The sequence below is a fragment of the Corvus moneduloides genome, chromosome 9 (genome assembly GCF_009650955.1).
Source record: "Corvus moneduloides isolate bCorMon1 chromosome 9, bCorMon1.pri, whole genome shotgun sequence".
NCBI lineage: Eukaryota > Metazoa > Chordata > Aves > Passeriformes > Corvidae > Corvus > Corvus moneduloides.
The window spans coordinates 25047632-25064412 of NC_045484.1; the positions used below are offsets into that span (position 1 = coordinate 25047632).

At 46.3% G+C, this 16781-nt stretch overlaps 1 protein-coding gene across 1 annotated transcript in view; it reads right to left on the reverse strand.

The window, feature by feature from the left end:
- The window catches only part of BEND5 (BEN domain containing 5), an 885907-nt gene that overhangs the window by 9074 nt on the left and 860052 nt on the right, over window positions 1–16781 (reverse strand). Inside the window, exon 12 of the mRNA XM_032118194.1 lies at window positions 4970–5066. Coding sequence (XP_031974085.1) covers window positions 4970–5066 — 97 coding nt within the window. The remainder of the gene's footprint in view (window positions 1–4969; window positions 5067–16781) is intronic.

Sequence of the window (16781 nt, forward strand, 5' to 3'; positions counted from 1 at the left end):
GCTCAAACTGGGTTGTCCAGGCAGAAGGACCTGCCTTTGGTCAAACACTGCCCACACACAAAGACTTCGCCCATCCCCACCCGGTGTGGAGCAGAAGACAGTGCCCATTGCCCCTGAGGATGGCAGGACAGCCCCATGGGCTGATCTGGCCTGTTGGATATGCAGCTGTGCTCTCATACATCATCATTAGGGCTGCAAAGTCAAGCAGCAAGAGGAGGAATTGCCAGAACAAAGGCTGTCAGAGGAATTTTAATTCAACCTCCTGGCAGATATGCCTTCTGATGGGGTCTTTAATTACCTCATCACAGCCTACTTTTTCTTCAACAAGGCTGCTGCTTTATTCAGGGCACGATGGACAGACGGCAATTAATGAAGGGCCAGTCAATATTTTGTTCTATCCTTTTTTCATTCAGTGTGTGGCCCCAGGCATTATTTGCCACATGCCATCAAATCCCTGCTCTTAGAATTATTCATCTTCTCCTGAGCTTTTCTCTGATGTGTATCAGTGCAGCAACTGTGAGATTCCCACACAGGAAGGAATTTCTTTCCCAACACTTCTGTGAGCAGAGCACCTGGGTTTTACCTGCAGGAAAACATGGGGCAGACATGAGCTGCAGAATGCTCCACCAGCAAGGCCCAGGTGGGATTTTTCAGGATACCTACACTGTCTCTGTTCAAAGCCCAACTTCCCTAACCTCTGACAGAGCTGTTTACACACTCAGGACTTCTAGAATTTGAACTTCAGTGTGTCCAGGATATGAGTAACATGGAACTGGTAGCTCTCAGAGAAAAAGAATGTCAGTGGTCTAAAGAGGCAAGAGCTCCTCTGCTGATGCTGTGCTGGAGCAGGGCTCTGTTGCAGCCATGGAGCCAGAGTGAAAGAACAGAGAAATGCTGATATGGGCAAAGGGATGAGCTTCAGGCAGTGCAAGCTGACTGGCATTTGTGAATTTTTCAGCAACAGTTCTGTTTTCCCACCTTAGCCATCCTCTGTAACAGCTGTACTCTGCTGTCTCTTAATCTCTTACAAATTTTTCACCTTTTACCAACCTCTTTTCAGAGGACATTTCAGCCTTTCAACCCAAGAAATCTTAACCTTTCCTCTGGCACAAGTAGAAAGAGGTGAGAACAGGACAGAGACTCAGTAAGAGGAGAATCTCCCTGTGCCACTGGCAGCATCAAAGGGAGCCCCACTCAAATGGTTTCCAGTGAGTGCACTGGGAATGGAACTCTCTGGTCACTGAGCAGCTTAGAAAAGGAACAAGAGAAGAGGAAGGGCATGAACATGAACCTTCATTGCTGTCCAACAGCTGCTTTCTGCACTGCTCTCTCCTGCTCTGTGCCCACTTAACCCACCCTTAGAGAGCTGTCTTTGTGTCCAAGACGGGCTCTCTGAGCCTCTCTCAAGCACGGCTAAGTGGCAGCACTCTTCTCCAGCAGCTTCTGCAGGCAGCACAGAGCTCCCTCATACCCTGCTAGAAATTCATGGGCCTGCTGGCTTGTCACTCCAGAGAGCATCCAGCATTTTCAGCAAGGCTTTTAATTCATTAGCTCACAGAGGAAAATATTCTAACCTTCCTGCCCTCCCCAGCTGAGTCATTGACGTTTTCCTACCTTGCTGCATCACCTTCAGGAAAATAATTACTGAGCATGCTGATAACAGCAGATATTATCTTTGTGAACTGGGTGTTTGCTTGAGATCACAGGGTCTCCCTGCCATGAGCACTGCAGGACACAGTGGGGTTACTGCTTGAAACCTGACCCTCCCTTACAGGCTGTGGGAAACTCTGTGGTCACTGGGCCCACTCCCAGAGGAACTGGGAGGATGCTGGAGGAAGCTCAGTCAGTGGGCAGGGGCTGAAGGGGGGTCCATCACTGGAACAGGTTTCCCAGAAAAGCTGTGGATTCCCCGTCCCTGGAAGTGTTCAAGGCCAGGCTGGGTGGGGCTTGGAGCAACCAAGTGGAAGGCGTCTCTGCCCATGGCAGGGGGCATGGAACTAGATATCTCTGAAGTCCCTTCCAACCCAAACCAGTCTGTGATTCTGTGATATGTTGATCTACAGGCAGCCCTTCACCCATGGGCTTCTATAGACAAGACCAGGTGGAATTTAACCACAGGTCCAGCCAGCCAGCTGGATTCACCTGAAGGCACATAATCACATCATACACAGAATACAGATACAGTTCTTTCTCTTGACCCTTGAAATAAGCTGCATAAGCATTTGGGGTAGCAGAGGGTGCCCCACCTCCAGCTTTAGTCTTGTTCTGTAACCAGAGCTGTTGCATCAGTTGTTGCCTCTTAGTCCATATGATCCTGATTCCATTCCCACTGAACTGCCTACATTGCCTATGCTGTAGCATGGCTGCTCTCTGACAGCCTGACTGTATGGACAAAGCTCTTGTGAGGTACCTGGATTTGGGTACCAGCCCTATTTCTGACCCTCAGGTCCATCTCTCCCTTTTTGTGCCTCAATTTCCTTCTCCAAAACATGGTGATTCCAACATAAACATTTCCTTCCTTACAGTCAGATGTGCTCTGGAATGGTTGCAGGTTGTTGCTATTTCTGGGTCTGTCATTCTAACACATTTTGGCTGCACTAATTCCCTCCAACAGAAATTGTTCTGCCTGTCCTAGTCTGGGACAAAGCAGGCAATTACTTGTCCCTTACACGTTTATTAACTCTGCAGCTTTCTTTCAATGACTATGTGGAATCCAGTAATTTTTTAATATATTTTCATAAACTGTGGGCACAACATGTCCTGTTTCCACTAATAACCGTGCCATATAATTAGTCCTGATTACACAGATATTTAGTATCATTTTACATATTCCAGTCCTTTCCTAGTGCCACTGCCTAGCCAAGACATATTTAAAGCCACAACCATCTCCCTTCTGTTTCCCAGCAGTTTTCAAGATTTCCTTGTGGAGAGGATTGCAGTTAACATGGCAGCTTCAAAGAACAATTTCATTTCACTGGTGTACATTATATATATATATATATATAGGCTGTGATCAAATGTCAGGTGACAAAGCCTAGGATACAAATAGAAGGCATCTATCTACTTACAGGGAAAAGCCAGTATTTGAAATCCATCAGGAAATTAACAACATGAATCTTTAGAAATGTATTCCTTAAACATCTGTTGGCTTAGGGCTGAACATTGACCGTATTTAGGATTTTGCTGTGAGGTAGCACCCCCCAAATGAAAGATCCCTCACCACATTAGACTCTGGTAGGGGAACAAGAAAAATTTGCTCTGTGCAACACTCTGCTCTGTGATTAGAGGTGTGTGTCTTTCCCTGCTGGCATGGCTGTCTCTATAGAGATGGACATGGATATTGGATGAGATTAAAATGCTTCAGTTACCACTGTCAGTGGTTCTTTAATTTAAAATGAAGAAAGCAAACAAACATTCCTTTTGATGAGGTAACTGAATGATGCTATGAAAAAGCACTTTGCTGTCAGGTGGTAATTAGGTTCAGTAATAGTTGTGGGTTTTTAGCCTTGGAGGCTGTGGCCCCTGGGAGTCTGAGAGAAATGATACATTCAATTTCTGGAGGAGAGGAAGATGCTGAATGCTTTTCTCTGCTAACCCTGCAGGTCTCTGCAGATAAGAGCATTCGGAACTGCAGTGCTGACAATCCTCCTTGAGCCAGCCTAAACTGTGGTGTCAAGATCACAAACAGAGAAGGGAGATGGGCTCAAAGCAGGCCTAACACAGGCAGCCTGGCTCTGACCACATACATAAGGAACTGCCAGAATGGCTGCAGTGAGAGGATTTTTAAAGGCTGCAGAAGGAACTCCAGCAATTACTCTCTGGTCTGGCCTGATATTTGTAACATCCATCTTACACATCACTAGAAAATCTTCAGTAGGAAAGTGATCCTTTGCAGACAAGGAACCATTCCCACAGCTACTCTTTCAAGGGAAGAAAAAAGCGGGTAGAAGGAAGGAGTGAATCTCAAGGCTCAGCTGCCTCCCTTGCCAATTCAGAATTGCCTTTTCCATTGCAAAATATAAATTATATTCAGTTGTGTTGTTAAGGGTTGAAACCCAAATGAAATATCCCAGTTGCTCCAAATGCATTTAATTGAAAATTTTCAGTTTGGAGGCATTATTGCTGTTTCCTCAGAACAGAGGCAAATTCAGAATATGATGTTTCCCATGAAACAGGTGCTCTGGTTCCTGCTCTGCTTCCATCTCCATGTTGTTACACAGCTTTTCCAGCTCAAGGGATGCTGGTTCTCCATAAACAGTTCAGTGGTATCTCCCCTGCTCTTCACACAAGCTAAGGGACACTGAAAGGACGCAGTTGGCCAACACCAGAGAAGGGCCAGCAGTGCTGCAGGGGGCAAGCTTGGGCATTTCATGCCTTTGTGCATTGCTCACCATGCCTGACTTCACGTCCCACTTCCTTTTGGACTAACTCCCACTGAGCTGGGTGTAAAACTGGAGTAAGGACTCAGAGCAAGAGGGGACCCCCAGGTAAAGTGTCCCAGCTGGGCTGGCAGAAGGAACCTGCCACTGGCTGCCAGCACTGCAGCAGCTCCACGGGGAGGTGGAGAACTCTGCCTTCAGCACAGGCTTGCCAGTAATTTCCTGAAGCACTGAAAAAGTTTTCACTTCCAGAATTAAAACTTTGTGAAATAAAAGTGGGTCTGATTCACTCTCAGGAGATAAATGAAGGGTAAGTCCATTAAAGATACTGGTGTGAGATTGGTGTACAGCAGACAGAATTCAGGAAAGATATCGATATCTCCAAAATCCTCTGAATATTTTTTCAGACATAAACCAGGTATCTTTCCTGATCATAAATGCTTTATTTCCAAATGGAATTTCAATAAAATAAGCACAGTTAGACTAGTACGCTTATTATAAAGCCGTAATGCAGTAGCACTGAAGTTTAGTCATGAAAGGTATTAAAAAAGCAGCCCAGCTAAAGCAAGAGAAATTGCTTTCTGACCTACCAAGTTTTAGGAGTCGGTGCTAGTGGTCCCTCCACCAAGGAGTTCAGCCTGTAGTAATCCAAGAATGTCCTGGCCACATTTCTTCCAAGCTTCATATCTATGAGTTTTTCATTAAGGAGCATTTTTAAAAATAATTAATAATAATAATAATAATAATAATAATAATAATAGTAGTAGTATAAAAGCAGAGTCTAAAGGTAAATTATTGCTATTTAATGCAAGAGCAAGTTTTACATCAACCATCCCACAGAGCTCAGGCTTCAGGCAAAATGACTTACGCAGGCAGATAAGGTGGGGGTCATCTTGTTTGCTTCTTGTTTTCACAGGCAGATGCGGCATAAAAACACAGACAGGAGGAAACAATCTCCCTTTCCCTGCACGCCTGGCTGCAGATCCCTGTGGTTCTCATGAAATAATACACTAGACAAAATTTCCAATTTCCACATTCAGGGAAAATAATTACCTCAAATGCTTGGATACAGGCAGTATTTCTGTATCCAGGAAACAAGGTCAGCTATATCAGGGTGTGAACCTGCCATGGAGCAGGGTACTGGAGGTTGGGATTAAAGCTGTAGCCCTCCACACCTTTAGCTCTGACCCCACAGTGTCATGGGGAATACACTGTTCTTTCCCTGTGTTGTATTCAGGACCTGAAATGGTGATTTTAGCACAGAACTGGAAGGACAGAAGGTTACCTTAATGAGTTCAGCAGTAACTCTGGTGTGTCTTCTCACTAGCCACGATTTCTCCTTCAGCTCACTCCTAAACCCAGCATTAGGCAGGTGCTGCACATCAAAACTGCCACAGAGACCTCACGGGCACAGGAACCTGACCTTGCTGAAGACCCAGTTGCTAACAAAGAAGTTGAAAAATCTGTGGATTGCATTGAAAAAAAAATATCCCAGACAACATGTCCATGGGGTGAGTCTGCTGCTCTTGTGAAAAGTCAGCATTAAGTCTGCCTGTTACAGGGCAGCATCTCCTTATCACCCACAGGGTGATGTCCAGCTGGGAGATAGCCAGTGGATGCCATTTTCCACAGCTGTGCTGTGGGGGCTGAGGACTCCTTTGTTTGCCTGCTTTGAACTGATGCCTACCCAGGCTGCAATAACCACCTGGTTCTCCAGGGCACTGCCCCAGATGGTCGTGGTGAGGAGCATTTCAGCAGGGCTGCTGCAACAGCTGAGCTGGGTACAGAACCTGGAGAGTCTAAAGAGACCTTTGCATCCAACGCCCAGCAGTCCAGGAAGATAAACCATTGCTGGGTTGTTTTGTGTGCATGTGGGCATGTTCTACTTTATCAATAGTTATCTGCTGATGTGTCCATTAGAGGAAAATTCCAGAAGTGCAGTGTCCCAGGGGCTTCCAGCAGCGCCGGTGAAGACACTGGCTTCTAAATGAAGCTTTTATTACCCGCCCACTTACATTAGACACATCAAAACAAGTGAGCATGAGACATCAGGTTCAGGCATCACTGTGAGATCTTTTTATCATTTATTTATTTATTTATAAGGAAGGTCGAACCAACGTCACAGTCTTTACTCCTGCAAAAATCCAGCCACCAGCTCTCCTAGTGCTGCAGTCAGGTCTAGTGGCTGAGGATGACTCCTGACACTGCTTTTCTCTCCAATGATCTTGTCCCGCTTTCCCAGTTCCCACCGCTGTGCCTGGGGATGGTTACATGGATCTGTCCCTTCTATCCTGACACGCTCATTGCGACCCTAACACCACATGTGCTGCGAGCATCTCTGTTCTGCTGGCCAGCAGCACGGCAGAGCCAGAGCAGCTGGTGCTCCCGGCTGTTGTCTGCCTGGACAGGGAGAGGCGGCTGTGTGGATCAGCACCAGCTGTTCCCTGGCTGTGGCAGTGCCCAGCGAGCTCCCCTCTCAGCCTGCCAGCACTGCCGGGCCAGACCTGCCCTGCGTGCGGGGAAGCTCACAAAGTTGGAGACAGCCTAAAGTTTAGCAATTCGAGGGAGGGCAGTGTTGCTCTGAAAGTGCTTCGTGATTGTTCCTGGAATTTGGGGATGGCTGGGGGTAGTTTGGTTGCTGCGGATGTGGACTCAAAGCGTGGCGAAGGTTAAGAGTTCAGAGTAGTCTGAGGAAGCGAGGAAGAAGGGAAGAGGGCTGTCAGACACTTAAGGGATTGAGAAGACTAACATGGCTTGATCTTGTAGTTTCTTTCATTTACTCGTCACTTTAAAGACATAAACTGGTAATTGGACTCAGTAAAGTCTCTAGGACATTTTCTCAGTGGCAATCTCAGAAAGCTCCTCTGCCAGAAGTGGCCCTGCTGCCCTTTTCTTTGTCTCTCTGCATTGCCTTTGTTTGCACGGTGGGAAGCACCTGACCTGCAGACAGGGGGAGGAAGCCCTTAGATGAGAGTGGGTGCATCCAAGGAAGTGGCTCCTTGAGCTCCTGCCTTACAAGTCTGCCTTAACTCTGACCTGCAGGAATCCAGTTCCACTGCTGAGCTCAGGTCTTAGGAACAGCTTTCTGAAGCTAAGGACAGCTAACCAGTGGAATAACCTGCCTTAGCATGTCTGGAAATCTCCAGACCAGAGGTCTTCAAGAACATGTTAAGCCCACAGCAGACATGATTGGTTTAGGTGTAATTCATACTGTGTGAAGTTTGGGTAAGGAAACATAAAAGGGCCTCTCAGGCCACTTCACCCCATTTTCCTACAGTTCTGAACATATTTTCCAGTGCACACAGAGACCTGTTTGCTAAGATTGCCAAGAAAGGTAAGGCTATTTTGCAGAACACAGACATACAGATAGATGGAGAGCATGAAGAAATCAGAAATGCAGTGCCACATGCATCCACTGAAAAGTCACAAAATGGGAATAACTTGCAGTCAGCATTGATGAGAAGAGACTCAAACCAGCATGGGATAAAAAATGTGCATGTTCTAGTACAAGTCTCTGCAGCCATCCTGCCCCCTCTGCTCTGCCTGTCACTTCCGCAAAGGATGAGCGGTTTCTGTCATGGAAATCAGGCACCTGATACATAAAACCAGGAGCAGCAGCATTGGTCTCTCCCTGTGATTGTCCAGCCTGGGCAAGAGCTGGCATGACTCCCTCAGCAAGTGCCGGCAGCACGTGTGTGCAGAACCGGTAGAGGAAAACAAATTAAAGCAGTAACATTTATCTCTGGTGCACGGAAGGCTCAAACTCCACTTTGGCTAGCAGTGTATCCTGAGCATGTAAATAACAGCTACTGCAACCAGAACCCACTTCTGCTGGCTGGTTTGGTTGGTTGGTTGATTTTTAACCAGCTTCCTTTCTGCAGTCACACATGCTGTGTGCCCACAGGAGCTCCCTTCCTAGCTTGAACTGCACTTGACAGAAGGCCATTTCCCAGCTATTCCCATCATGGGAGCTCAGCTCATATGAGACACTCAAAATCTATTTGGGAGGGTCATGATGGAAACAGCTGGATGTACCTTCACCTTCACTAGGGTCTGCAGCTCCCTCTCATCTCCCTTCCTCCTCCACAGACTCATTCCTCCATGCTCTATATTTCTACCTGGAAGTGGAAACCAGTGTCCCTCCTGCAAACACCCTTCTCACAGCATTCACTCTGTGAACGGCATCAGCAGATTTGGGGAGATTTCAGGACAGTCTGTTCATGCACAACTCTGCCAAATTCCACAGATGTTAGGAGGTTCAAGAATCGAGCTGGGCTCTCTGCAAAATCCCGCACGTTTATGATCCCTACCATGCCCCACAGCCCAAAGCTTCCAGCCCTGGTAAGAAAGGAAGACAGAGGAGTGGGGACTCTCATAAGCCATTACTAGTTTTCAGCTGACACGATTCATTGAGCCTATTGTGAACAGTCTGCTTAAGCTCAAGCTTCTGGAAGCGCAGACAGAGCCTTGTTCTGTCTGTGCATGGAGGCAATAAAAATCTCAATTTGGAAACCAGTTAGCAGTACAAGTCATTAGGGGAGGTACTAAATGTTGCTGCTTTAATAGCTCACTGATCCTTTAATAATGTCACTGCTGCAGAGCATGGTGGCACCATTCGCTTGCTTTTGTTTTGCTTTTTGAAATTCAGGGTCATTCCACTTTCAAGTGAGTGGATTATCTCTCTTTCCTCCTTCTGCCAGATATTGCAAACTGCTTTAAATAATTAGAAAAAAGAATGGCTCCTTCAAATTCACCATCTCATTTTCATAAGGTCCAGTGTCATTGCTTTGGAACAGGAAGAGAAGCTGTGATGGTGGTAAGGATTTGACAAGGGCAAAACAGTTAGCAGCCCCCACTCATCTTTGATAAGTCCTGTGGGGTCTCTGCCAAGCAGATTGGATCTCTGGTTTTATGTCTCATCTAGAGGACGGCACCTCCATCAATTTGAAACACGGCACTGGGTTATTAGCTTATGGAATTCATCCAAGTTTAGTCCTAAGTAGGATTTGAAATGTGACCATTCAATCCAGAGGCACCACTGGCCAGACCCACGCAAGCCTTTTGTTTCAGACAAACAGCTTTAAGTTATCCTAAAGACAGACACAGAGGAAGGAAAAAAATGGAAAGGGAGAAAGAGGGTAAGGAAAATGAGAACAAAGAGAAGGATGAATCTTTTTAATAGCTCAAATTAAAAACCAGAAGAAGCTCTTTGTTTGACACAACTGAATTTTACAGCAAATCTCAGTCCATCGCAACAAGGATCCTGTTATTTATGAAAAGAGGGTTATTTTGTTTGGGAGAGTCCCAGATGACTGTGGTCAGCGAGCATACTGTCAGCTTCATACAATCTCAAGAGAAATATGGATGAGGTTTTCTCGTCTGTTTAGAACAGCTTCCATCAATGGCTCAAACCCCTTCCTGACTCGAACAAGAGCTCTAATGGAAAATGGCATTACAGGGCTTTAAACCACCATGTTATATCATGCCAAGCCTGATCAGAGCTAGTCCTCTATTTGAGCAGAGCTGTTTTTACCAGTTACTTATTTTGTTTCACAGCGCTGACACTGCTCTCTAATAAACATATGCTGCCCCAATCTCAGCTCATGGGGGGCTCACTCCAAGCAAAGTGTGACTGGGGCAAAATAGAGACTTGGTGGTGAAGGAGGGTGGGCAAAGGGGCTATTCCAAGGCTTTTCACCAGCATTTAACATGATGCAAAGTCTGGGGGCTAATGATGTGCCCTTCCCTGGGACTCACTCCAGGGAAAAAAGGTTCCCAATGCCTAGCATAGCTGGTTACATATTTCAAAATCATTATCAAAGGAGGAAGCTTCTAAGATGGGTGTGTGGGGAGGAGATCGGGCTCCTGTGTAAGAACGAGGCTCAATGTGGGAATTACTGGGGACACCCTTTCATGGTACCTGGCAGGTCAAACTTGAGAAATGCAGCCAGACCATGCAGCCTTAAAAATCTATAAATGCCCTGAACTGCCAGCCTGGAAATAGCAAAGGGACTTTCCCTAAGGAGAGCACTTTCATTCCCAACAGCCTGAGCTCCTGGTCCCGGATAGGACAGACACTTTTGGAAGCAAAAGGTAACAGCAATGACGAGCCTTCATTTTTATTCCTCTTGTGCGTTATCAGGGAAGGAACCAGGCGGAAAGATCTCTGACCGACTATTTCAGGCTTTCAGGCCCTTTTCCTGAAATGCTTGATTGTTGTGGAAGAAATTACAAAGATTGGAGTTGTGCGCTCTTCTCCCTGAGTAATCAGAGGCCTGTAATCTTCTCTCCTGCTCTGAAAGAGGAGATTGGAGAACAGGGATCTTGGAGAGCACTGTTTTATCTCTGCCGGAGGGACTGTGCTCAAGGACCACACTGTGTTTCCCATGAACTCATTTCAATATCAGCTTTTGCTTTTGTCCTCATGAACTGAACTGAAACAGGCAGATCCCACCTAACACTGGGACACGGGGAACAGACAAGAAGGTGGAGGTGCTGCACAGGAGCCAGTGGCTGGACGGAGCCAAGGTGCTGCATCGAGGGGCAGCAGAGGCTGGAGGGGAGCAGAGTGTGGGGGAGCACCGGTGTGCCCCAACTCTCTGCCACCTGTGAGACTGGGCACCTGTGAAGGAGGTGCCCAGCTGAACACGTTCTGCTGCTGATGGAAACCTGCCCATGGCACTGAGCTGCAGAGTGGCTGCCACACGTGTGGCCATGAAAAGGGAGCACCTGACTCAACACAAGATTCAAGACACACAGAGGGGTACAGGAAATTCAGGGTGCCCCAAGCAAGCTTGGTAAGGACTGAGATGTCTCAGACACCACCAAAGTAACGCTGGGAACGCCACAGGGCCACAGCCCATTTTACCTCTGGATCCATGTGCCTTTCCCAGAGCTATGAGCTTGATTTTACAGGGACACCTCTGACTGCTGCTCCATCAGCCTAATGCCATCCTCACATTGCTCCATGCAGGTGACATTTTGTCCATCTTATGGTCCCTCTGCACCAGTGGGAGATGGAAATGGGCCTTCCTGTAAATGGTAATCTGGCCTAAGATATAAGATAACCAAAGAAAATGGTTTATTAAATATCTTGGTGTTGCTGACTCCTGATGAGATTTTCTGAGGGACAGAGGTCACAGCCAAGCTCACAGCTGAAAAAGAAAAAAACCCTGAAAGAATGAATTTCAGCACCAGTATATTTTACTTCATAAAAATATTGCATCAGCATCACTCTTTAAATTGGTATACTGTTAAAATGATTAATTTAAAACCTGATTGTAACAGCTTCTATCAAACTGTCCCACAATTAATTTGGGCCTGAATTTACTGGTCTCACATTAATGTCTGATGGATCTTTAATAAGAGTAGCAGGAAAACATAGGACGAGTCTCTTGTGATTTTAACGTTTCTGATCCTTGCTATTGTTTAATTCTGGTTACTTGCTAGCTCTGGGAAGGAGCCCTTGTGGATTAGCTGACCTCAGCTCTTTGCACAGTCAATGAAAATTACAGAGCTGATTCTCTCTGATGTACTGAAAAGGGATGAGGACAGGGGAAGAAATTTCCAAGTGAAAATCCAGCATTCACAACCTTCTATCACTGATGAATGTCCTCAAATGCACAAGTGAGAAATAGCATGAAAAATAAAGCCTTAACAGTTGTTTTCAGCTTGGTTGGAAATGCAAGAACAGTACAATACTTTCCAATTGTAATTAAACCCCCCCAAATCCACTAGAAAATCATAAGATGAACTCTTTGGGGATCCTCTTAGTCCCTCCCATCTCAGCTCAGAAACATGATGATCCCTGTTGTTCCAGGTCTGGAAGTTCCCGTTAGACATTCCACCCACGGCTTTGGGCATAACATTTACTACCACCCAAACAAAATCAGTTTCAAGATAAATGGTAGAAAGAGTGTTTCGACACACCAAAGTGTGGATAAACCATTTCTCATCTCTAAATTGCTGGAAGCTCGTGAGTTGTATAAATCACAACCAGGCATCAGTAATCTGTTGTGTGCTGCATTTTCCCTCTTCAGCTGCAGCTTCCATTGTCAGACAGGGCATAGTCAATAGCTTTGACAAGGGCAATCCTAAAAGGAAGAAATTAAGAAATGAGATTGACTAAGAAATATGAGGAACTGAGAAACACGAGGATTGTGTTCCCTTGTGGCAGAAGCCTGCCTGTTGCTGGGTTGAAAGTTTTTGAGTAAAGAGAACTGAAGAATGCTGGCAGTGATTGCAGGATTCACTGGGATTTTAGGGGACCTTCCTTCCCTGGCTGGGATACCACAGGTTCTTCTGTGTCCAAGTGGAACTATTTGCACTTGGGAGCACAGGCATCTGCTCTCCAGTGTCTGAGTAGACCCAGATGACCTCCTGAAACCTACCTGAGGTCACCCAGCAGGAAAAGGACTCAGTCCAGTGGCTGTTAGATGGTCTCAGTCAAGATGCCTCTTAAGAACTTGCTCAAAGACACACTGGATTTATCCTGCATTCAGTCAGTCTTTGTTAAGACGAGGCACCATCTGCATTTGTAGTGGGCCAAATGCAGGGAAGGGACCACTTATCCTCAGGAATTGGCTTAGCTCCTCTCTCAATCTGTCCTGGGAGGAAAAAGGACCATGGCCTCAGAGGCTGTGTCTTTAAAAACACTTGCAGTCTCCAAGTAATAGTCATGCTTCAGTGTGTTCAGCATTTCAGCTGAGCTCAGTACAAAGTGCAGTGATTTAAAGCTGGGAGATCAGGCAGGATTCAGCAAATTCAGAATTATTTATTTCTTTAGAGCAGAAAGTCTGGCTACAGATTATTTACTGCAAATGGGTCTGTTTGGGGGAAGGGAGGAAGGCACGAGGGTAGAGAAGGGGTGAATTGATTGATAGAAATTTTTTCAATTAAAACAAGCAGTTTTTAAAAAAAGATTTAATGCTTTATTGAAAACTGTGAAATAATTTAAGAGTCTGGAGCTCTGCTAAGTGCAGATCATAGAGATGAGGGTAGAGGGAGAAGAAAATAAAATTTTATTCTGTGGGTGAACGGAAGGAAGAAGAAAAAAAGGGGGAGGGGGAAGAAAAAATATCATTATCTTTGTTTCTTTGTCTACATTAATGTATTTCTCTCCCTGAGTTATCTCCAGTATCTGCAAGTATTGATTCAGAATAAGGCACTGCTGGGCAGGCTGCAGGCAGCCCAGAGCTCTGCTGGGAATGCAGGGTTTCCAGGGCTGCCAGAGCACAAAGAAGATCCAGGGGTTGGCTTTGCAATGGGAACTCTGCCTGCCCAAACCAGAGACAGGGCAACTGCTCCCTCTGCAAGGGCCGAGCTGGGCTGGGGTGGCACAGGAGGTCCAGAGCAAGGGATGGGTCACTGCTGAAGGGCTCTTTGGGTGCTTTGCTTGGGAGTGAGTGGCATTAAAGGATGAGAGGACAACCAGAGCTAAATGAAGTAATATTGGAAGGAAGGGGCATCAGCCCATGAATGCCAAGACCTCATTTCTGCTTGCTCAGACTGAAGGGCCCATCCCACACTTGGGCTATCTGCACTAGGGGGGCTTCCTCCCCGTAGCAGGGACACACATGAGCCGGGCCAGAGCTCTCCCCACATCAGCTGGACACACCTCACCACAGGTGGTCACTCCAGAGAGGTGGTGCTGGAAGGTAAGGAGAGGATTAGAGCTATTACTGGTAGGTAGAGAAGCTAATGCTATTTTTGTCTCTGTAGGGAAGAAGTAAAATATTACTATAATCTCCACCACCCCCAAATTAATTGCCTCTTTGCTAATATAATTCCCATTCCCAGATAAATTTAGCTTTTTCTAAACCCTTTGATTTTTCCTTTGTGTTTTACACTCAAGCTGGAATGCAGTGATAAGGCACTATGCATAAATATATATATATTTAATCTACACACACACAAATATAGTTATATATAGTCCCTGCCACAAATAACTCCTCTGACTGCTGTCACAAAGCCCTTGCTAAAACAGCTTCTCACTCAAGCTGGGTTGTCTTCCTGCATCATGTCCCCTGGGGAAGGGCTGCTGGCAGCAGCGGGGCTGTGTCCAGACAAAGGTGCTGGAAAGGTCTGCAGCTCTACCCTTCTCCACTGCCTGTGTCTTCCCCGTGTTTCTCTGAGGGGAATCAGCCATTGCCAAACTTCAGATCCACCAACTCCTGTAGTTGTCACAACAAACAGCTTTCCTGGAACAGCTGGCAGTGTCTTGCTGTACCGTCAGCATATAGGAGTGGCCCTCGAGTTTTAAAAAGGGCATCTCAGAGCAAGTTCTTGTGAGGGAACTGAGCATTGACTGGCAGGCCAGCTTTATAGCCACTGCCATCCTTGGTGAAAAGGGCCTTCATAGCAACATGCTTGTGACTGTAATTTAATCAGCAGCCTCTGGTTAAATTATTTTGTATGACTCTTCTCCTATTAAACCTTCATATTTGTTATACCACATCCTATTTTGCTATTGGCACAGTCTCACTCTCCGCTTGTGTTGCCTATCTCTGTTTCCATATTACTAACAAGGAGTAATTCCAGGAGCACTGTTTGCCTCTATTCACAAGCTCCAGTATCATCCTGGAGGAGTCTCACCGATTCCCAGCTCAGGTGACGCAGCAGCGCCAACCTCTTCCAGACCTGGAGAGAGCTCCTCCCTCTCAGAGCCACTCCTGACTCCGGTGTTCACATGGAATCACTGGGGAATACTCCCGTGGATGCCAAAGGATGTTTACTGCAGCTGTGGCACTGATGCAGAGGGCTGGGACTGACTCTTCAGTGAGCAGCACCTCTGGGCACTGCAAAGCTGTGAGGACGAGCTCCCAGCTGCATCCCAGGCTCTTGTGGGGAGCAGCGTTTGCCTGCTGTAAGGCCACAGAGCTCCTGAAGTTGGTTTAATTTCAGCTTCATTGTCTGGATACTTCAAGGGCTTAAAAAAAGGCTGATCAGGAGTACAGAAAGCCCAAGGAAGAAAAGCTGAAAAGATTTCTGGACTTTGGGCCACAGAATAGTGAGAGAGAGTGTGCAAGTAAGTAAAGGCTGCTGTAGAACAGGATAAACTTTTCACCATCTGCTGGTGATGGGACAAGAAGCAATGGCCTTAATTTACAATAAAACAGATTAGGTTTAGGGGGAAGCTTTCCAGCAATGAGACTAGTGAAGCACTAGAAAAATATCTCCTGCAGACTCTGTGGCATCTCCATCTTAAGACAGAATTAGGAAAACAGCTATGAGGCCAGGGGAAAGGAGAGCTGAACTTTTTTGAGGATGGAGGGATCAGCAAAGGGTTGCCCTATAACTCAGTTCCTTAGGCTCAGACCTTGCTGCATAGGAGCACTCTCCACCAGGTTTTATCTCAGTCCTTAGTAAGGCAATTATGACAAGCCTCTGCTCCTTTTGCATTTCCAGGAAGAAGAGTAAGGGGTACAACATCACCCCTTTGTAGCCCACAAGCCCCAAAAGACCACTCTAAGCAGCTCACCCTTCACCACTCTGGCCTGAGATTGAAAATTCAGCCCCTCTTTTAAGGGCACTACTGTCTTCAGCTGGAGTGAATCCCAAGTCCCCCATCCCACATTCATCTGCTCTTAACTTCTGAATTCAAACACTGTTCTTCTTTAAAAGCCTCTCTGCCTTTTGCTGCTAATTAAAACATTGGTTGCACTCTGGGCTTGCTTTTCCAAGAGGTCTGGACAGCATTGCAGGCAGTTCAGACAAACAAACAACCAGACAAACAGAATCCATTAGGAACTGCCACTGCTGACTGTCGCCCTTTCGCATACATCACAGTGAAAAGGTTAATGCTTCCCAAAAGGGATGGAAGAGACGGGCGGAGGGGAAGGGCAGGAGGGATCCAATCCTGCGAAGACCAGATGTCAAAGATGCTCAATACCACACAGAATGGGCTCCCCCGCAAGCAAGGCAATTGCCCATCCCTTGGCAAAGCTTCCCTTGGAGGGATCTATAATTTATTAGGGAAGGTGGAGTGCTGAATAAATTGTGCATAGAGATGAAGCGGCGATGATCGCTAACTCAAATCCCTGGGAGCTTGGCATTTCCAATCTTTAGCTCCCATTTGTGTCCCCCCGGTCCCTCCGAAGTGAGCAAGCCAAAGAGCTGAATATCGACAAAACATAATGAGCTCATTGAGATCTAAGCGCTGCAATTAGCAGGGTGGAATGGAGCAGAGGGGCTGGGAGGCAGACTGTAATTATTTATAATGTTGATAATCACTTACATGTAGTTAAAAATATAAATACATCCCCATGCTTGATGGCATTAACTACCCTTCAATTAGCTCCATGCCCACTAAGTAAGCGATAGCCAGGTACAGACAGGAGAAAGGCTAAAGGTCTCTGTCTTGTGGCTGTGCTCACCAGGAACTACTGCTGGATGGGTGGAAGA